A 23118-nucleotide genomic window follows, 5' to 3' on the forward strand; every position below is an offset into this window, starting at 1 on the left:
TCTTCTATGTGGAAGCTAGAGAGGAAAAGAGAAAAGAAAGGCAAGGGTGAATCTCATGAAAATCAAAGGGAGATCAGCAGAGGAAAGGGACCAAGAGGAGGGAAGTGTAGGAGAACAAAGTACTAGGGAGTGATATTGGCCAGATTATATTGTTATATTGTGTACATGTGCAATATGTAACAATAAATCCCATCATTATGTACAACTATAATGCACCAATAAAAATGTAGAAAAAAATAGAGTATATTTTATATTGAGGAATGAAAATATATATACTGCTTTAAGATATGATCTTTAGAAAGGCTCATTGGATACCATTAGACTTTTATAGGTTTATGTGATGGCACAAGTTTTAAAATGTTGCAAAACATCTGTATGAAGGAGAGTATTACCTTATTCCTGTGTTTCTTATTTCCTTTTTTGTTCAAAAATGAGTTTTATTTATATATTAGTTGTCAATGGGCCTTTATTTTATTTATTTATATGCAGTGCTGAGAATCAAACCCAGTGCCTCACACATGGTAGGCAAGTGCTCTACCACTGAGCTACAACCCAAGCCCTCTTGTTTCCTTTTAACTATAAATGTACTGGCGTGGAAAGGGAAAGGATATGTGGGTCATAAAAAGATCTCTTATTTATGGCTCCAGACTGCACAGAAGACTATTATTAAATTCCTAGCTGTTCTCTAAATAACATATTTACATTTACAGTAAAGTTCATTTATAAATGATTTTGGGAGAGTGTCTTATAACCCCCTTAGAGGATTCCCAATTATAATAGACTAAATCTTACTGCCTTTCTTCTAATTCTAAAACAATACATCTAACAAAATGTTCATAATCATGTTAGAGATAAAAAACAGTACCAAAAAAACTATGTATCAACCTCATTAATATAAGCACTAACTGAAACCAGAAATATATTAAAATAACACATTACCACCAAATATGATTCATCTCAGAACTAAAAGTAATATAAAACCAAAATTTTAAAGTTTTCAGATAGTACATAAATTAATAAAACAAAAAGTAAAAATTGCATAGAATTGAGATGCTAGTTAAGGGTAGAACAAGATTCCAGGGTGTCTACCAGCTTTAACTCTGTCAACATTCCTACATCAAAAACAGCGAATCAAAATGTAGTGTGTAGACAGATAATAAAGAGAAGTCATTAAACTCTTTTCTACATCCATGCTCTTGGCCTCTTTGATAGATGTCTGCCTCCTACTTATTCTTAACTCATTTCCATCAATATTTGTACTTCTTATGGTTCTTCAAAGCACATTACATGTAAACTTTTATGTCAATAGTTAATTTTATTCTTAAATATGTTGTATTTGCTGTTTGAAAAGAAATCAATAATCATCAGTAGACAGTTAAGCAGTTATATCACTCTTTTAATGTACTGGAGTTTAACAGGCTACCAACTTACAAAACAATTTTTGAGGATTCTTCAGTTTGACATAAAAGAAATGACCTATCCAAAATCAGCCTTAACAAAGACAGAACTATTACCGACTAGAATCTCATCCCTTAGTATTTGAATGTGATTTCAGTATGATTGAGATTGTCATAAACCATGACAATATGGAATTTACCTCAATGTTGAGTTGAGAACAGAGAAACACCTTTTTTCAATGTTCTTAACTCTTGTGGTTGAAATATGTAAATGACCCTCCACAAACACTTTCTTATTATGGAAGAAGAAACATTGCAGCCTCCACTATCTGTGAGAAGACAGGTGAAGGAGTTCAGGAAATGCCACTCCAAAATAGAATGCTTTGGTGTGCTGATCTCATTGAACCTAGAGCACCTTGGAGAACAATTCATGCAGGCAGAGTCTTCTTCTTGGACATGGACCCTCAAAAGGAACTCAACTGTCATGAATCCCCTTCCAGAGAACTTCACAAACTAAGGAAGATTACTTCAGATCCCACGCAAGGAGACTAGAGGTTGACACCAGGCCCAGAAAGACTTCCTCACCAACACACACCCATTTATCTTTCCCATTTACTCTCCCCTAAGTTGCCTATATTCTGCTTCCTTCTTCCCACAAATAATGCATAAGCTTCTAGATCTCATTGAGTTTTGTGTTACTTGCTTTTCATTCATGTGATGTGTCTGCATATAATAAGTCTATGTATCTTTTCTCCTGTTTATCTTTCTACTGTCAGTTTATTTGATGAACTCAATTACTGGGTGCCACACAAGCAAGGAAGCATTTGGGAAATGTATGTTACACTACCAGCTTGTTTCCGGGGACACTCCTCAACTAGGATTTCCCCATTCATAAATAGGGCTCCCATAAACTTTGCTCCTAAGTACCACGAACTGAACAGAACCATAATTGTCATCTGGGTCTCTGCCAGAGGCAGCCAAATATCTGCATGATAAAAATAAAGGCATAGGAAATAGAAACTTAAAGATGCAGATTCATCTCTCAGCTCTGTGATTTTCTAATTGTGCGACCTAGAACAAACAAATGCTTATAAATATCTGAGTCCCCCACCTTTGTTTTAGCTCTAAAATGAGAGTTTCAACAAAATACTTTTTGAGGTCTCCAGTTTTCTTTGATTTTCCTAAATTCAGAACAGATGGATTTTATAAAATGAGATTGCTATATGTAGCCTTTTTCTTTTTAACAAGCTCAATGTACATCATATATGAGTAGTATTTCACTGTTATAATCTTCAAACAAAATTGTATTTCCTACTGGTTGATTAGCTGAACATTCTGGTATGTTGAATGGTATCATTTCTACAATTAACCCAATGGGTACTCTTTGCTTTGAGGTCCCTTCTTTCTGAATAGTAAGAATAACCAAGTCGCTCTTTTCAAAAACAATGACTAGTCAGGAAGAAGGAAAGAATAATGACCTCCTGGTTCCTGCCAGAGAAGACAGAATGCAGTTATCTCACCTATGAAGAAAAACTAAACTATTGTCTTATCTACCCCGTAAGAACATTGAGAGAAACATTGATCATTAATTTATGTGTGAGGGATAAAGTGTATGCAAAGGTAAATTTTGATGCTAATATGAAAATTGATGCTCCCAACATTTTCTAAGAGAATAAATGTAGCAAGTTGTATACCTGATGTTTTAGTCAGCTTTGCATTGCTATGACCAAAAAGCATGACAACAACCTAAAGGAGGAAAGTTTATTTGGCTCATGATTTCAGAGATTCATGTTGGCCAACTCTATAATTCTGGGCCCAAGGTGAGGCAGAACAACATGGCAGGAGGGCAATATGCAGCTCAGGACATAACAACCAAGAAGCAAAGAGAGCTCCACTCACCAAGGACAATAGGTAAAATACAAAGGTACAACCCCAGTGACCTACTTCGTCCAGCCAAACCCTACCTGCCAGTAGTTACCAACCAGTTAATACATATCAATGGATTAATTCACCTCTCATGGTCTTATTACTTCACCTCTGAAAATTCTTGCATTGTCTCACACATGAGCTTTTGCGGGTTACCTTATATCTAAACCATAACACATGGCATGTATTCTACCATGTTCTAGTCTTTCTAAACGTAGCACCTGACCCCCAGGTTTGCCCGCTGGATGAGCTCCATGCCTTTAGTGTCCATAATGAGCTTAGTCTGAACATTTTACATCATTGAACCATAAGGGCACAGAGTATTTTTCTTAAGTCTTTTTTTTTCCCTCAGAATAATTGTGACGGATCATCTTCCAGGTGAATAGCTGTGACCTTGTACTTCCAGCACAAATAGAACTGTGTTTTATATGCTGATCCTACTGAAGATGTAATTTCCAGAAAGAGAATGACTTATTACTCTGTTCATGCCTGAGGGAACAATAACCCTTACTTGTCCCAATAGTCTATGCATAATCTGCCCCCTGGTAACATTTAAGACAAAAAACTAAGAAGCAGTTTTCTTGTTTTCTTATTACTTAAGAAATCTACACGATAGAAGAGAAGTTTGCCATAATTTGTAGAGTTTTGTTGGTTTTGACTGTATTGCTCTTCAAAGTATAGAACAATGAAAACATTTATGACAAGAAGCCATAAGCATCAAAATCAAATCTCAATACACCCAGACACTCTAGATCTAGAGAGAAATGTGTCCCCAATCTCCAAAGACAATAACTCTTGTCACCATGTGTCAGAGATTAAAAGAACTGGAAGAGCAAAACTCCCAACATGTCCTATGGCTCTTTTAACCATGACAGTATTCTGTCAAATGGCTAAGCCGAGGTTTTAAATAAAAGGAGAGTCAACCACTGAAAAGGAGCAATGAACACTTATGGGTTCATTCGAGGACTTCTGCTATCTTCATGTCAGGGAGAATAACTGAAGACTTATTTTGATGCCTCATTCTGAGTATGGAAAGTGGAACAAAATAGCTAGAATGGATTTCATTTACATTAAACCATAGGACCATTGAGAAATAATGACAAACAAAATTGATGTCAATATTAAAAGAATTGCAAAATTAATTAGAAACTTTTTCAAAAGAGAAAAAGAAAATAGATTTTAGAAACTACATGTACACCAAATAATCAGTGAAGATGGCGCTAAATCTTGTCAGATGTTGTGGTGCTACTCAGTGCTATTAAACACTGGGCCACACCTTTTTAGAGAAGATATTGGTTTCCCACGGTCCCTTACTCTACACTGTAGACAGCAATTCTTCCAAAACATCAAACATGCTTTACAGATGGGTAAAGACACGTTCCAGCCATCTGGTGGTATCCGTTTAGTCTCATGAGGAATCATTGTAAGTTCTCTCCAGTGAGGAGAGTTTCATTATTGTGTTTTGAGTTTTATATAAGCCCCCTTTCAAGAACTGTGTCTAATAGGCCCTCAAAGCATCTCTGGGCAACTCTAACTTACATAACCTCATTTTTCAAAACTGTTCATTACTTCCTCCCCCTCTTCACATGCTCTCACTGCAGCTCGGGCCCTCCCTGGGGGACCTGGCTGCCTGCTTTGGTAATACAGTAGTGCCTACCTTTGAGACTTTTTCTCATTTCTAAATGGAGTGTGCAGAATATAAGAAGGGTGGAGAAATGCTCCTTTGTTGATTGGCAATGGGATCAGAATCTGCCAGTGAAAATAGCCTACAATCATATCTAGCCAGGATATTATCCAAGGCACATGTGGGAGAAATAAAAAGAAATAATGGGAAATGACAAAAAGAAATGCTTTCATTTCTACCTCCTATACAATAAAAAAGGAGGAGAAGTGGGGGGTGGGAATCCTGAGTACAGTTTTTAAATCAATACATGGTTAAAGAAATTACAAAGTATGTCACAAAGTTATCTTATATTATATTGGAAAATTTTCAACAAAGAATATAAGGTAGCTTCATTTGAACTGCATGTTCCATAATTTTTCTAAACATAGAAAAAAACACCTCGAAATTGGCTGCAGGGTAATTTACAAAGGAACACCTCACTTTACTGCTCAGCACAACTGAACACTATTTGTGAATTCTGACTTGAAGTACAACTTTTTAAAGCAAAAGGAAGCTAAAGTTAGATCCTTACCTTCTTTTCATCCTCAGGGGGAAAACTACACAAAAAACCATAAATTTAAAAATGTTTTCTTCATCAGCAAAAACCAAAAATAGGATCAAATAAAAATATTAAATTACCTGCCTCATTGTTATAGATGTATGATGTCATTATTATATTTTAATGATTTTCAACTCCAGTGTGTTGACTTTTCTATTCTTCTTACAGACACAAAGTTCAAAATTGGTTATAGTTATTTACCAAAGGCTGAAATTCTACCAGGCAATGTAATTTAGAAATGTTTTACTCAGTCACACCCTGCCCCCCCCAAAAAAAATTATTGAACATATAGAAGCTCCAATTTTATTTAATCTCTTATTCATATGTATCATGTACAACACAATTCATGTGTTCCTGAGTCCCTAAAGTGAAAAGAAGAAAATAGTGACCACGCACCAGGTAGCCCCATGTTCCACAGTGAGACAGACAGGCACAGATAAGTCAGTACAAGCCAAGTGATCCTGGACACATTCTTAAAATCTCTAACATTCAGTTTTCATATCCATAAAGTGAGGATGATAATCAGCCACAGGGTTGTTGTGATGATTAAAAGAGATCTTGTATGCAAAGCTCCCATTGCAGAATAGACAATTAAGGTTTCCATTATTTTCTCATTTAAGAGGAAAAAGAAACACTGAGAAATACTATGTATTGTTATGATATCTATAATTTGCACTAAATTCCATGGTAAAGACAATGTGAAAGGATGTGCAGATGTGTGGAGGAGGCTTGTCAAGGAGCAGACAGTTGCCCTACCAAGAATTTATACTCCAGGAGTAATCAGAAAACCATACTCCAAATTTGGATATTGCAAGCATCCCAGAGATCTTTAACTGCCTTCCATTTCTTGAGCCTTTGCTAATGTCAGAAATGCATTTCATTAGTGAAATTAGTAGTTTGTTAATAAGTACAATGAATATTAGATATCAACTCTAATTACCTCAATTAGTGACATTCAAGATACATGCATTGGTTATAATACTCAAGAGACACCTGCTTCTACTAATAAGGGTGAAGATCTAGCAAGTTCCAAACTCGTAACCATGGGGATAGACCCTGAGGCTGTTCATTCCTGCTACCGGGTCAAAGGATTCTGCCTGATGTCATATCAGAGCATCAGATTCTGTTTCTGAATATTTCAAGGCATGTTTAGATCACTTAAAAGAAATAGAGCTTGGAATTCATAAAGCTTTCTGAACAGAATATATGAACTACTTGATATGACTTGCTAATAAACTTTTGTTTAAATAAAGTCTTTATGTGTGACAGGATTTGGTCAGAGATCTGCTGTTAATAAAACAAAATAGCAAGCTTATGGGAAAATAGCCAACTCACACCTAATTCATACATTTTGGCAGCCATTATACTGTACCTAGGAGCTATTTTAAATAACCTAGGAGAAATGTTTGGACCAAATTGACTCAGGTCAGTTTGCATTGTGCTAATATTTTTCTAGGCAAAAAAAGAAAAAACACAAAAACTTAGACCAATGGTTGATTGATTGCTTGTGGAATACATGCATATACAGAATAAATCAAAGGAGTGGAAATAAAGTGAAATTAGAAATCAAGGAAATGCAATTTTTAAAAATTAAAATATTGAAGCTGATAAAAGCTGTAAATTGATATGCTGCTATTGGCATTATAAAGTAATACAATTTTCTGGAAAGAAAATGTGTGAAATTTAGCAACAGGCTAAAAATAAATGTTCTACCAATAAGCATTTGAAAAGATAAGTGTTCAACATCATTATCCATTAGGGCAAAACAAATCAAAGCCACAATTAAATGCCACTTCATACTGACTAGGATGCCTATAATAAAAAAGCCACATAGCAAGTCTTGGTGAGGATGTGGTGAAACTGGACCCTTCATATATTGCTATCAGAAATAAAAAGCAGTGCAACTGATTTGCAGAATAGTCTAGTAGTTTCTCAAAATGTTAAATAGAGTTATCATATGACCCAGCAGTTCCACTCCAAGGTATATATCCAAGAGAAATGAAAATGTATGTTCACACAAAACCTACATGTAGGTTTATAGCAGTATTGTTCAAGATAATCAAGAAGTGGAAATAACCCAATAAATAAGATGTAGTATATCCATACAATGGAATATTATACCACCTATAAGTTTCTGATCTGGTTAATTTCACTTAGCGTGTGTTTTAGTCAGAGTTTTCTAGAGGAACACAACCAACAGGAAGTATGATTATAAAAAGGGAATTTATTAGATTGGGTTACATGACCAGAAGCTGTGTAGTTCACAATGGCTATCTGCAGGCTGGAGAGCTGGAAGAACCAGTACCTGTACAGTCCAAGAGGCAGAGGCCCCAGAACAGAACAAGAGGGATCAACAGTGCTACCCTAGTCCAAGATCAACCCTTCTGGAAACTTCCTGGCAAATCACTGGCAGGGTCCTCTTTGGAAGAGTGAAGAAGTGAGAGTTTGAAATCCTCAGACTAACAAAGTAGCAATCAAGAACCAGTTCAAGAAGAGTGGAGTTTGCATCTGCATCTGCTTCCTTGTTCTTTCAACTTTTATTTCATCTAAGCTACCATCCTATTTGGCAGTGCTGCCCATGCTTAGGGGTGGTCTCCACTCCATTCACTATCCCACATTTCACTCATTCCTAGACACACCTTCATTGACACACTAGAGGCCTCTTAATCATCTGCATCTCTTAATCCAATCAAGTTGACAATTCAAATTAACCATTATAGGGTGATAGTCTCCAATCCATCCATTTACTAGCACATGCCATAATTTCATTCTTTTTTATGGCTGAGTAAAACTCCATGTGTATATACCACATTTTCTTTATCCATTCATCTGTTGGAAGGCATCTAGGTTGATTCCATAGCTTGGCTATTGTGAATTGTGCTGTTTTAAAAATTGATGTAGCTGAGTTCCTTTACAGTATCCTGATTTTAGATCTTTTAGATATATACTGAGGAGTGGAATAGCTAGGTCATATGCTGGTTCCATTTCTAGTCTTTTGAGGAATCTTCATACAGCTTTCCAGAGTGGTGACACTAATTTGTAGTCCCACCAACAAAGTGATTGTACCTTTTCCCCCCACATGCTCACCTACACTTACTAATATTTGTATTCTTGATAATTGCCATTCTGACTGAAGTGAGATGAAATCTCAGTGTAATTTTGATTTGCATTTCTCTGATTGCTAGAGATATTAAACATTTTTTTCACATATTTGTTGGCTGTTCCTATTTCTTCTTTTGAGAAGTATAAGGGCAGGAATTTTTATCCATTCATCAATTTAACCTCAATACTTATCATCATATCTCAACATGGTAATGACTTTTAAAAACAAACTCAATAAACAGTGAGTGAAATAATGGTTCCCCAACCCAATAGAATGCTATGCAACCATTAAAATAGCTGGATGGATACATGATAATGAAAACCCTCAGCATTCAGCATTGTAATAATTACAGCCCTGTCATCTTCCAAGTTCATTTGTTTCATGTTACTGATAACTGCAAACTACCTTACTAGATACTCGGAGTATATTGAAAGAGATAGAAGGCTGCTGCATCTAGGTATTTTAACATGTCCTTGGTAACTCTTAGAAACATAAAAAGAGAAAATAGAAAGCAGGGTACAGTGACGCACACCTGTACCCACATTGATTTGGGAGGTTGAGGTAGGAGGATGCAAGTTTGAGAACAACCTGGGTAACTTAGTGAGACCCTGTCTCAAAATAAAACATAAAAACTGGGGATGTAGCTCAGTGATAAAACCCCCCTTGGGTTTAATCCCTAGTACCAAAAGAAAAAAAAAAAAAAAAAAAAGGAAGAAGACGAAGAAGAAGAAGGAGGAAAAGAAAAAAAGAAAGAGAAAGAGAGGGAAACTAAGGAAGCATGAAATTACAAATACCAGTATGTAAGCTATCAAAAGACATTAGAATGTTTTCCAGGGACATGTAAATCTACATGCATGCCAACCATATGGAATAAAAAAAAATACACAATGTAATAATTGTCCTTCATTTTGTGTCATTGTTATATATTGACTTTTAAAATTCCTGAATATTTGACCACTGTATATGTATTCAATGAGCAGTTAGTTCAAATCTAACTGTAATCATTTTGGGACATCTGAAAAAAAGTTAAACTGTAAAATATCAGGGACCACTTTTGAGTTTTTTTTTTTTTTTTTGATGTTTTTGTTTTCATTTTTGTTTTGAGAAAAAGGAAAAAGAAGGTTTATTGCTTTACTAGCAAAGGAGAAACACAGGGTACTCCTGTCCCAGAAGCTGTGATTCTGCCCACCAGCAGGAACAGGTGTTTTTTAAAGAGATGACTCAAAGGCTATATTCCACATGTTCTCTGTCGAAGTTGTAATTCACTTGTTAATTTGGGAAGTAGTTATTTCTGAGATCTCCTAGTACCATCCCCAAAATCTGGGATTACTTCATTCCTGTGGCTGGTGTGTTCTCAAGGACAGATAAATCTGCCTAAAATGGGAAGAAAGATAATCCTGATTCCCCTGAAATTAGTGACTGGGAGAGAGTAGAGAGGAGCAGGGACAGAGGAAGAGAAACATGTCCATTTTAAAAATAAGTTGCAGTTGTAGAGTAGCAAGCATTATATCCAAAGCATAAAGTAGTCCACTGTTACATTTCCCCACTGTCAATTTCTATATTCCTTTGCTATGGAAAAATGGGCAGTATTCAGCATCAGAGCACTTCAGAGGTCAGGGACCACTATTAATGTTGAACAATATTCACTTTTGGAATAGTCCTACCAAGGTCTAAGATGAAGAATTTGATTTAAGTTTAAAAAAAAAGGGGGGGAAAGAAGAGAACTCCTTGTAATTAAATAAGAATATAAGCAAAAGCATGGGAGTAGGGAGCAGAAGACAAGATTGGGAGCAAAGCAGACCAGTTTTCATCAAATGTTAACCCCTAAACTGGACTGTGGCAGGCAGATTCGCCTTGCTATTCCAAAGTTAGACTCTGCATGAGAAGAGGCAAGGAATATAAATGGGAGTCTATAATAATATTTTTCCAGTCCCCCCACCAAAAAAATCCCTGAAGTTTGACTTGAATTCTTACAGATATATAGTGTTGATAATAGTTTTCTCATAAATCTTGGTTATTTCTGTATCTCTCAGCCAGATATTGTCCAGTGAATGCATAGAACATGAACAAATTGGTCTCAGAAGTTCCCATAGTTTCACAGTGACCCTGGGTTATTAACATTAAAAGACAAATAGACAAAATACTGCAATTAATAACATAGAATTTTTTAAAAAAATCTTTTAGTTGTAGATGGATACAATATCTTTATTTTATTTATTTTTATGTGATGCTGAGGATCAAACTCAGTGCCTCACACTTGCTAAGCAAGCACTCTACCACTGAGCTACAACTCCAGCCCCACTTATAGAATGTGATCCAAATTTTTTCCCAGACTGAGATCATATTGATCAAATACAATTTGAAATCATGGACCATCTACCAGAGCTTTTAAAACCGCTTTTCCTGAACACTGCCAATTAATTCTAATTTCATTGCAACAGGTTCAAAAATCTTAATTCAAATATAGGCAGGAAAGGAAAAATAATAAGAACACAAAGAGCATTTATTACAATTAGTTAATTCATTTCTCTTTTAGCACTTAAGTATCTGAGACAATGAGTACTAATAGAAAACACAAAGTAACTTGGCAGAGTTGTAATATATCTATGTATATAACAAAATGTTTTTTAAAATTTGAAATTTGAATAGTACTTTTCAAAAGTATCTTTTATAGGAACAAATTATTCATAAGATGACAGAAGAAACCTGACTATCTTTGCTCCCATATGGGTGATTTTCTTAAACTGATTAGTTATTTGGGGATTTGCTATTGTGGTAGAATTATAGCCTACAGCCATGTCTAAAGGTATTCAAATTTTAAAAATCAATCTTATGCCAGTCAAATCCCACACAAGTAACACATGAGTGAATTGCATTCAGTCTTATGGGGCCACTAATTTGTTACCCCTATCAGCATAATGTACTCAACATCCTAAATATTAGCCCTACATAATCAGAAACAAGTTAGAAACATAAGGCCAAAAGCTTATGAAATCCTCCCCCATTATCTGACTATGAGTCTCAGGTCTGCTGCTGATAACAAAATTCCAGACTTTACAGAGTCTTGTTAGGATCAGCCATGTGCCTTCCTTAACACCAGTTGGTAGGACAGCATCGCCACTAACAAGTTCCTGGACAGCAGCCAACCACTCTCTCCCGGCCCCCTACAGCCAAGCTCAGCTGGCTGCATCCCAGCTCCACAGGGTGTCTGAACACGTAGGCACAAAAGAAAGTAGCATGGTAGCCAAATGCTCTGAGTTATGAGTCGAAGAGAGGTGACCACCAACTAAAGAAACACCACAGAGATTAGCCAAAGAAAAACTTCAAGCCGCAACTGTTAAACATCAGCTGTTGGAAAATAACTGCAATAGACATAATTGAGCTTTATGCAACATGGCAATAAGAAATACCACCTTTAGGGCTGAAGAACAGGCAACCCAAAAGGGCTGATTAGAGCCTGTGCTCATTTCCATCTCTCCATTTGCATGCCGGAGCACCCATACACCTTAATAGACCACAAATGCTTCCTCCTGTCTGGTCTCATTTTTTTCATTCTGCACAATAGCATCTCCCTTTACTCACCCCAGTAAAACAAAGTGATACATCAACTGCAGGCAAGGACTCTAGTCATAACACCTGAATCAACTAGCTTATACATATCACTGAAAAACAGGAGCATTTGCTTGAAACCTATGAAGTGAACCAGAAAATTCCAATCATCTCTTCTGCATGGTCTGCCTTTACATGTACTCCCAGTGTGAATTACCAAACCAGTAATTTGTCAGTATTAAACTTAAATTATTAATAAGTGCATATGTGAGACTATTTTTCACACAAAACTTTGATCACTACTGATAAATTTCTTGCTAATTATCCAAGAACTTTAAAAAACATGATAATTTTAAAGTAAAATGAAAGTTTCTAGGCAGAGGCTGGATGACCATCTGTCAAATATAGATCCCTACATTGGATTAGGGTTGTGGAGAATTAAATGACTACCTTTCCAGTTTCTTCCAATAATTATTACATGGTACCACATAGCCAGCCATTGAATCTTAAGTGCAGAATTTTCAAGAAACAAAATATGATCACATGAGCCATTATGTTGGATATACAATAGCCCCAAATGAATGTAAAACATCTAATTTTCAAATAACTTCCTGATTTTCATATTGCAAATGTTTTAAATTATACCAGATATAATTTACCATCTCCAGAAGTTGAAATTTTAAGATATCAGGATATACAAATCATATTATACTAAATGTGCAAGAAATTTACCACTATCCACATGAATAATGGGATATAAGTTATATATACACAGTCAAATAACAAACAGGGTTCAAATTACTTCAGTTTGGCTTTGAAATATATGGTGAGATTTCCTGAGGCTCATTTATTGGTGTTATTCTAAGCACTTCAAATCTATTGTCTATTTTACTCCTCACAACTCTGTGATGAAGGTTATGAGGCTCAGAGGGATTCATCAATTTGTTCAAGGTTACTCAGCTAACAAGCAGCAGGGCAAAGATTTAAACCTAACTTGGAGGCTTTCTGGCTTCCAGGGCCCAGAGACTCAATACTCAGGACAAGGCTTCCTCTCCCTTCCATGTGGGTGGCACTGAAATCATTTCTGTTACTGGAGTAGACACTCTGACTACAGGAGGAGGTGGTCTGAAACCTTCCTGGGAGACTAAGGAGAATTAATCTGGGTTTTTAAATGTGAATTAAACAAAGTTGGTAGGGCGCTGAGAAAATAGGTATATTGTGAGTTACTACCAGTGTAAATGTGTTCAATATTTCCAAAAGCTCTCTGAGAATATGGAATGAGAGCTATAAAACTTTTCTTGCCCTTTGACTCAGTAATTTCAGTCTTTGGAATATACCCCAAAGAAATAACAACAACAACAAAAAAGGTAATTTGTTCAAGATGTTCATTCAGGGGCTATTTGTATTTGTGAAAAACAGGAAACTTGATAATTTCCCCAAGTAGCAGGTGTAGACTACATTCACATGTGGACATATGTGTATGGAATAACCTTAGATTTAAAAGTAGAATTACTCAACATCTTTAGCAATTAGAGAAATGCAAATCAAAATGACTCTAAGATTTCATCTCACCCAAGTCAGAATGGCAATTATCACAAATACAAACAACAATAAATGTTGGTGAGGATGTAGGGGGAAAGGAACACTCATACACTGCTGGTTGGACTGCAAATTGCTGCAACCATTATGGAAAGTGGTATGGAGGTTCCTCAGAAAACTTGAAATGGAACCACACTTTGACCCACTTCTAGGTTTATACCCAAAGGATTTAAAATCAGCATATTACAGTGATGCATCCATGTCAATGTTTATAGCAGCTCCATTCACAGTAACTAAACTATGGAACCAACCTAGGTGCTCTTCAACAGATGAATGGATAAAAAAATGTTTTATATATATATATAAATTGTTGTTATGTTTGAAAAGCCACTAACTCCAAATATTTCTGTCTTAATCACTGTAAGCAATATTCTCAGGATTCTGTCACTTTTGACACAAATGAATTTTTTGCTTTATCTATACATTCTATGGAAATATTTTTATGGCATATGAGGTGGCCTACATGTATATACATTTCTAAATGTCCTCTCCTTCTCACATGGTTCTGTCTGATGGGACCAGGTCTTGCTTCAAAAATCAGATCAAATACCACCTTTTCTAAGAAGTCCCTTCAGAGCCCCTTTCTTTGTGCCCACGACCCAACCCAGGTGCCTCATACACTGTAGTAGTTTATCAAATTGGTAAGAAATCATCTGAGGTCCTATAATTCTCTATGAGTTTATAAACTTTTACTGTTCCAATTCCACCACAGAAATGACCTCAGTCAAGGAGTTTCAGCCTTCAGGACCCCCCTGGCCCCACCAACTACACCCTATGTGGACTTGGCACCTGCAACCAGGTGCCTGTACTGCAGCTCCCCATTTGCCAACACATTTGGAAGCCAGTGCAGGAATCTGCAGGAATCCTGGAAGCAGAAGACATCATCTTTATGTGGGGCAACTCCCATCCTGAGACACATGCTGGAGACTGGAAGCTCATTCTCAGGTACCTCTAATGCACCAGGCTACTGAAGACTGGGAGGTTTGAATAGTATGACTGTTAGAGGGTAGATATTTTTTTTCTTTTTTGAATTTTTATTTCTTTATTTTTCTCACTCTCTCCATTTTCCTTTTGTTTATTTGTTTCCTCAGTCTCTTTCTCCCTTTTCTCATGCTAACAACCAACTTCTTTTGATTACACTTTCACTCCTCCTACAATCTAATACCTCTATATACTTCTTTCTTATCCCATTAACAGTTACATACCCTCCCCATTCTCTATGTCCACCATTAGAAACTGTAGACCTCATTGCAAAACTATTGGTTATATTGTAGATAATAATTGAACTCATTCTCTCTCTTTATTATGACAATACTGTTAATATCTTCATAGGGGCTATTTGGTTCAAGGCTGCATATTATCTGTACCGGGTGCTGCTAATATTGATCTCCCCCTTAAAGGAGAGGTTTTGGAAACCCGCAGGGTCACTATAAGCCTATAGGGGGGAAACTGCAATATCCCAGATCCACACTGCTAAAGGGGAAGAATGAACAACATGAAAAAACAAGGGAAGAAAGTGTTCCAAACAAACCAAGATTCTATAGTAATAGAATCCAATGACAGCATGGTAGAAGAAATGTCAGAAAAGGAGTTCAGAATATACATAATTAAAATGATCCTCAAAGCAAAGGACGAGATAAGAGAGCAAGTACAGGCAATGAATGATCACTCCAATAAACAGTTAAAAGAGCAACTGCAGGAAGCAAAAGATCATTTCAATAAAGAGATAGAAATTAAAAAAAAAAACAGAAATCAAGGAGTTTCTTCATTTAAATATCTTCTACTATAATCATATTTTATGTTGACCTTCTGTACCAGAACATTAGTGCATTAGTAATTAGCACTAGCAAAAAGTAAACCCACATTCAGAAAGTATAAAGTGTTTTTTAATCAAATAAGAATATGGCAGTCATCAAAGTTAAGCAAACTAATTTGAGATTTGCTTTACTACAAATTGTATATTCAAACAGATTCTATTCAATATGAAGGTAAGAGCTTCAGGCCAGATCTTCAGTTGCTTGAAGAGTTTCACTTTTAAGATAAGCTGACAGACTTAAATTTTCAGAACAAAAAGTACATCACTTCTACTAAGGTCAACTGCTCTTTGGAGACAGAAAATACTGTTCTTTTTATTAGCAATTTAGAATAACAATTAAATAACATTCATTTTATTGAGTTTTTTATATAAGAACTGAGAAAACAATTCTTTATTATAGTTATAAAAATAAAAGAGAAAATGCTGAATTTCTGAAACACAGTAATCTTCCTCTCTTCCCTATCTTCCTTTGGGCCATGTGTAGTGTAGTGGTATGGTGATCCTCAATTAAAAAGCTTGCTTATAAGGAAGATAAAGACCAAGGAATAACAAGAATCCTGCCAAGACTTATAATGAAAAACAAGCTTTAAAAAAAAGATAAAGTAATTATTTTTAATTATATTACATTTTATGAAATATAAAAAACCTCCCATTACATTTTGGATAACATGAAAAAAGCTCTTTGATCCATGAATAGGCTAATTGAACAGCTATTCACATAATTTCTGTCTTTTCAGGGAGAGCAGCAGCAATCAATGATCAAAAAGGAAAGTTACAAGTCATGCAAGTCATGAAATCTTACTTTTTCATCATCTTCAGTAAATGGAGCACCTTCAGGAATCTTATTTATAGCCTGGGCCACACCAATAATCTCACCATCACTGCTTCGGATGGGCATGCACAATAGTGATTTTGTCTTATATCCCGTTAGCTTGTCAATTTCATCATTGAATCTTCGATCCTACCAATAAAAGAGAGAAAGCATGAGTTGCAAGTTCATTGTTAGGGAACAGGGAGAAGAATAATTCTGTATATGATACTTTATCACTGGGAACTTTCTTCCATGGATTTTTAATCTCAATAATATATTCAACCTCTTGTTTAATTCACCAATACAGCATAAATGACAATAAATCATCACTATAGTAGTTAGCCATGGTAAGTGAAGAGAGACTAAAATGAACTGTAAAATTTCAAAATTAGGATGGGCATCCTAAGGGAACTCCACAGTGTGCTATTTATTAAAATGTTATTAAAATAACTTGTGAAAAAAGAACCTATAAATCCACAGTAATATTTTGAAAAGCTCCAAGAAAGGGATGAGGGAAGAGGAGATAAAAGTCTTCTCTATAGAATTCCAGCTTTAAAAATGTAGAATGAATGATAAAATTATGTACTATCTATTTTGCAACTACCAATATAGTAATGGTTCCAAGCAGGATCATCACTGGACACTAATACCATTTGGTAAATGTCATGTTAAGCAATATATTCACATGGTCTTCAAGTGCCACCCCTAAGATTTCTTAATAATTACAATCATCATAGTTTTCTTTATAATGAAGAGATCTGCCAGACACCACCTTAAATAAGTAATCAAATTAAGCATAACCAACAATGAACAAAATAACATCACTGCCTCCTGAGGTATGGGAAGGACGCCACATCCCAAGAATGTGAGTGTTCTTGCCAAATGTGTAGCACAAGTCTAATCATTTGGGAAAAGAAAACTAAGGAATGTGAAGATTACTGGTTGTTCTATCAGAAACCTGACCTAGATGCTTCAAAAGTGTTAACATTGTAAGAGACCAAAGTAATTAAAAATAAAAGCAAAATAAAGCAATGGGAGCTATTTGCTTTAAAGAAGACTTAAGAGGCCTAAAGTCCAAATACAACCTGTGGTGATTCTTTACTGAAAATTTCAAATATTTCACAAAAGATATTTTTGGGGAGACAACTGGCAAAAACTGGAAGTGGACTTAATGTTAGATAATATTGTCTCAACATAAACTTTTCTTAGGTATAATAGCATTGTTCTAATTATGTAGGAGAATATTCTTATTTTAAAGATATAAATGTTAGAGTATTTTGTGATGAACTGCCATAATACTTTGAACTGATAAAGAAGAATAAGAATATGGGCTCCTGATAGGGTAACCAACCAAAGCCACTCCAAGGAAGATGATAAACTGAAACTAGACTTGCAGCTTCAAGCCATGGTCGAGGCTTCTCCTTAAACCCTCCAGGAAGCTTAAAACACACACACACACACACACACACACACACACACACACACACACAGCAATGCTACCTACCAACAGTAGGAGATAAGGATTTAATACAATGGCATAAGGAGGCTGGCTTTGGATAAGGATAGTTTGGCCTCAAGACCAAACTAACACTGCAACTGGTCACCTGGTGGCCCTCTGGTTTTGTGGCACATCCACTATCACAAGGACAATAGTCCTTAAATGCCATGATAAGACCTGGTTCTGGTTTGGGGATCCATGGAGATCACCCTAAACCCCTTAATCAGAAGCAGAGATTTCAAAGGAGAGAAGAAAATTGAAACCAAATCTCTTGTTCAAAATGAGCATTTAACCAAACTTTCAGGAAACACTTATTTTTATCAATTTTTTTTTAATTCACCAAAGAACCACTATGTGTCAGACTGCAGGAGAGGAGATTTTAGGAAGTAAAAGAAGCATCATCTCTGACTCATGAACTTGCAATCTAGTAGGTGAGGTAGATGACACATGAATATTTAAATATATTACTGTGATAAGTGATATTGAGGAAAAGAACAAGGTACATAAGAAAGGCAAAGAATGATGAAAAGAATTTCCAGGAAGACAGATAGTGCCTACAAAAGTCCTGAAGCAGGAAAACAAACAAACAAACAAAAAACATAGTAAGTTCCAAAGACTTCATGGTCAATGTGGTAGAGTATAGGAAGCCAAAGGGAGAATGAAAGAGTGGGGCAGGGACCTAATGGTGTCAAGTCTTCTAGACCTGTAAAGGAGTTATATTTAAACCTAAATGCAATGGAAATCTGTGGAAGAATCTGAAGCACTTAGTTTTCTCTGAAATTATTTTATTAGTTTACTTGTTCTCCCTTGACTGGAATATAAGATCTCAGACTGCAGGAATTTCTCTCTCTTATTTACTGATTCATCCTGGCATATTGTAGGGGCTTAATAATGTGTTTTAAAATTTATTTTTTAATTGTACTATAGTTATGCCAAATATATAAAAGTTGTTAAGAAGAGAGATACACAAATGTTCATTGAAAAATCACTTATGAAAATAAAAAATAGGAAGTCACTTGCATGATGAACAATAGAAAAGCAATTAAATTATCACTCTAGTTGATATCACACTGTACAACAATTTAAATTAATAAACTAGAGCTACTTGTATCAACATGAACAGATATCAAAAACAATGTTAACTAGAACAAGCTGCAGTCTAATACCATCTTTGTAATCTACCAGTTTTTAAAAACAATATTAAAGATTATTTATTGATTCAAATATGGAATAAAAATATAAAAGTGTGCATGGAATAATAAATACCAAATTTATATTAGTAGTCACTGCAGAAAGGAAGGGAGAAAATGGCATTAGAAAATGGTATACAGGAGGCTTCAGTTCTAACAGTAAATTTTATTTCTTTACAAGAACAACTAAGGAATGAGAAGGTGGATTTCTGCAGATCAAGTGTCCTGTGAGGTGTCTTAGGAGGCTGATCAGCAGTTCTTCAGGATGGTGTGGAACGCAGCACTCTCATTCATCTGTCACCTAGCCACCTTTCTATTTCCAAGGCTGTACCACTCCACTGGACTAGTGAGAGGGTTAGCAGTGTTTTGCTCCTAATCTGTGTCTAGCTGCTGATCTGAATCCTTGCTCTGAAATGTACTACTTTCTGGAAGCATCCCTCACTTTCCATGGTCACTAGGCCTTGGACAAGTGGTTTTTGATATCCATGGAGATGCTTGGCCCAAAGTTTTCAAGGCAGACATCGTGACACTCTCAGCATTAACCTTGCTGAGCTTTGTTATTTCAACTATCACGAAACTGTCATCATGCTGTGGAGGCTCTGAGCATTCTGGTTTAGTACTTGAAGAACTGACTGTGTACCTCCTTTCATCTGCTTTCTCATGCCAGTCAGGGACAGTAGGTGGAAACAAGGGAGAAGTTCACTGTTGAGACAGACCTCTTCTCCCAATCATGTACTTATTTTTATAATTTAATCTTTGATGAAAAGTTTGAGATGACTGTATCTAAGAAACTATGAGACTGAATTTCTCATTCCAGTGAGTTGATGGGATTGTTTTCCAACACAAGACTTGAGCATCTCTCAGGACACACAGCACAACTAAACATTATGTATGAGATTTGCCTTTTAATTTACCAGTCTCTAAAAGGGGATTCGGCTTTATTACCATAATACATTACCAAACATTCTCTATGTTTGTTCTGGTAATGAAGGACAAAAGGAAAGACTACTATTTCATGAGTAAGTAAAGACCTTGCAAAATATTTAGATAGTGTTTAATTTTTTAAAACTTCTCCTTCCGCCTACTTGGTACCAGCTCCTGATGCTACATGTCCTAGTTAAAAATTAGAAAATGCTGGTATTTCATATTACTATTTCCTAAATCCTAGGAATTAGAGCTTGGAAAACTTTTAATATTAAAGAATTTTCATTTAGGACAGAGGTCCCCCTTGCAGATGTTATCAAAATATTACAAATTCAAAACTGAGAATCCTTGAGTATATTTGGCACTTGTCCTAAAATAATCTGCCTACAAATATGAAAATATAAGAAATATCATTTTTTTCACTGTGCTAACCTCTAAAGTGAAAATGCATTCTATGGAGTAATTTTTTTTTAAATATTAAATGCTATATAATAAAAAGTTATTCTACCCATTTATAGAAAAAGTATATGAAGCAAATATAGTACAATGTTAAGATTTTATGAATATAGATAACCTATTCTTACCTAAATGTTTGAACTATTTGGTTTTTAAAAAGTAAGACTATTCTTAAAATCTAAGAACTTTGTGGAGGATCATACAGAATTGGAATAGGAGCTACCAGGTGGCTCAGTGTCCAGGTAAAGCATGAAGATGGTCTGGGTTAAGAAAAGGTCAATGAGTTAAACAAAAGTAAACAGATATGTGGGTAGTTGCATCTATATTACTGTCTGATGAATTGGTTGGAAAGGAGTGAACAGAGAAAGAAAAATGAGCCTCAAGTTTTAATTATAGAAAATACAACCCTATGTAAATGTATGATTACACAAATGGTATGCCTTTACTCCATGTACAAACAGAGAAACAACATGTATCCCATTTGTTTACAATAAAAATAAATTTAAAAAAAAGAAAGAAACTACATGGATGGAAATGCCATTTACTAAGATGGAGAAAATTGATATGCAGTGAAAGTTTACACATGAAGAAAGCAAAGAAGTTTGATAAATCAATTTATTCAACAAGGTGAGGTGCATCCTTTGATGACTGCATGTGAGAAAGTTTCCAAAATGACCAATGCCTGCCTTCTATTCCATCTCACATTGAATCAATCAATATGAGATATTGATTTATTTTAAATGTTTCTATATGCTTCTCACATGAGAACCACCACTTAGTCGCTAATGAGATCAATAAAATTCATTGATGGGGAAAGTCTTAAAATGGGAAAGAACAAGGAGAGTGATGCATATTCTGATGGTGGCATATCACTGGAGTGGATTATAATGGGCTGGACTTGAAAATCCACTCTGGAGTAGGAATGACCTTTGTGACAATCTGCATCTCTATAGTGTAAGAGTCTCTTTTCCACAAACATTCAACTGAGTACTAACCAGAAATCCTATGGAATATTTATCACTGAAGTTTTAAAGTCCACATGAGATCAATAGACACCAGGATGCCTTTAGCATGACCAGGGACTGCAAAAATGTCATAAACTACCCCCCACCATTCAACCAACTCTCTGGTAAACTTGTAACTTGAGGAGAAAAAAATAACCATATTGATATATGTGGTAAGTATCAATCTTCCCATTCACAAGCTAGAAAGAGAGATTTATTCCATTAAGTCTCAGTGGTTTTTTAAAAAATAAAGCATCTTAAGACATGCTTTGCCCATGTAGCATAATTCTCATAAATCAACTCAAAACTTATAATCAAGTTAATCTTACCTAATGTGAGGTCAGAAGAGCTGATGCAAGTGCACAGTTCCCTAGGTGTATGTTAATCTCTAGGTTAATCTTCCAATTTAGAAAGTTGAGAAAATTGAGCCCATAATTGAGTCATAAATTAATTTTAGGAGATAAAGAAAATTAGAGAAATGACTGAAGAAACATGACTCTGACATTAACAAGGGAAGGGAAGTTTAATAACAAATGATATTTAAAAATAGATATCACCGGTCAAGTAACAAGGACAAATGAGTGCAATGGGAGGGTAAATGGAGCATTATGGCACAAAGTATGGGGCCACACTAGTCCAAGGGCGCAGAAAACCCTCCAAAGAAAGTAAACTGCTCAGGCTGATCCCTGGAATCTCAGCAGGAATTACCCAGAAGAGGGAGAGAAAGGATAGGAAGGGTTGAGGAGAATTTTCCAGAAAAAGGGAATAGTATGTTCAAAGTCCAGAGGCAATAAATAGTTGGTCAATTTAAAGATCAGAAAGAAAGGAAGATGGCTCTTAAGGGAAAAGTTAGAGATGGAGCAGGAAAGTCCAGGAGGAAGCTGATGAAGGGACCCTGGTGACCACATTTAGAACTTAAAAAATTATCATAAAGGAAGAGGTGGGAAGATCTCTACAGGGTTTTAAGAAGGTGGGTGATAATTTTAGAAAGACTTCTCTGAACACATGTAAAAAATGAACTGGAAGTAAAAAATAAACTGGAAGCAAAAAGTCCAGTTCATCTCTGGATTGCAATGACAGTTAGTGGCAGTAGTGTTGGCAGAAAATGGACTGAATTGAAAGATATGTAGAAAGTAGAATCTTGAGGACTTACTGATTAATTTAATGAAAGGTTGTAATAGGTGAAGAATTTAAAAATTGCATTTTTCAGGTGCAGGGTGAGTGGTGGGGTGATTCACTGGGTGGGGAACAGATTTGGGGGTGGGGAGTTTCTTTATGGATATTTTGAGGTTTAGCTGACTGTCAGTCATTCTATATAGTGGTAATACCCAAAAAATGTATATACTTATTATTAGGTATAATTACCTATTATTATTATTTTCAGTAAAAGAATTTGGAATACAAGTAAGACTACTTAGGTAAGAACAAGAACTTTGCCCAACAACTTTTAAGCTGAGAATCTCCAGAGTTTTGCCACATTCACCAACAAATCTTCACAGAAGGCTGGATATGGAAGAAACGGGACCAATAAGGTAGGAACATTAGGCTTATTTGTTTCTAAAATGGAAACTTGAATAGAAAGCTAACAAATGCCTCTAGGTCTATAATGAAATATCACAAGGA

At 35.6% G+C, this 23118-nt stretch overlaps 1 protein-coding gene across 1 annotated transcript in view; it reads right to left on the reverse strand.

The window, feature by feature from the left end:
- Pde11a (phosphodiesterase 11A) overlaps positions 1-23118 on the reverse strand; it is a 378401-nt gene that overhangs the window by 319643 nt on the left and 35640 nt on the right. The window contains exon 2 of the mRNA XM_047545134.1: positions 16415-16573. Within this exon, the coding sequence (XP_047401090.1) occupies positions 16415-16573 (159 nt within the window). The remainder of the gene's footprint in view (positions 1-16414; positions 16574-23118) is intronic.

Source organism: Sciurus carolinensis, chromosome 3 (genome assembly GCF_902686445.1).
Source record: "Sciurus carolinensis chromosome 3, mSciCar1.2, whole genome shotgun sequence".
NCBI classification, from domain to species: Eukaryota; Metazoa; Chordata; class Mammalia; order Rodentia; family Sciuridae; genus Sciurus; species Sciurus carolinensis.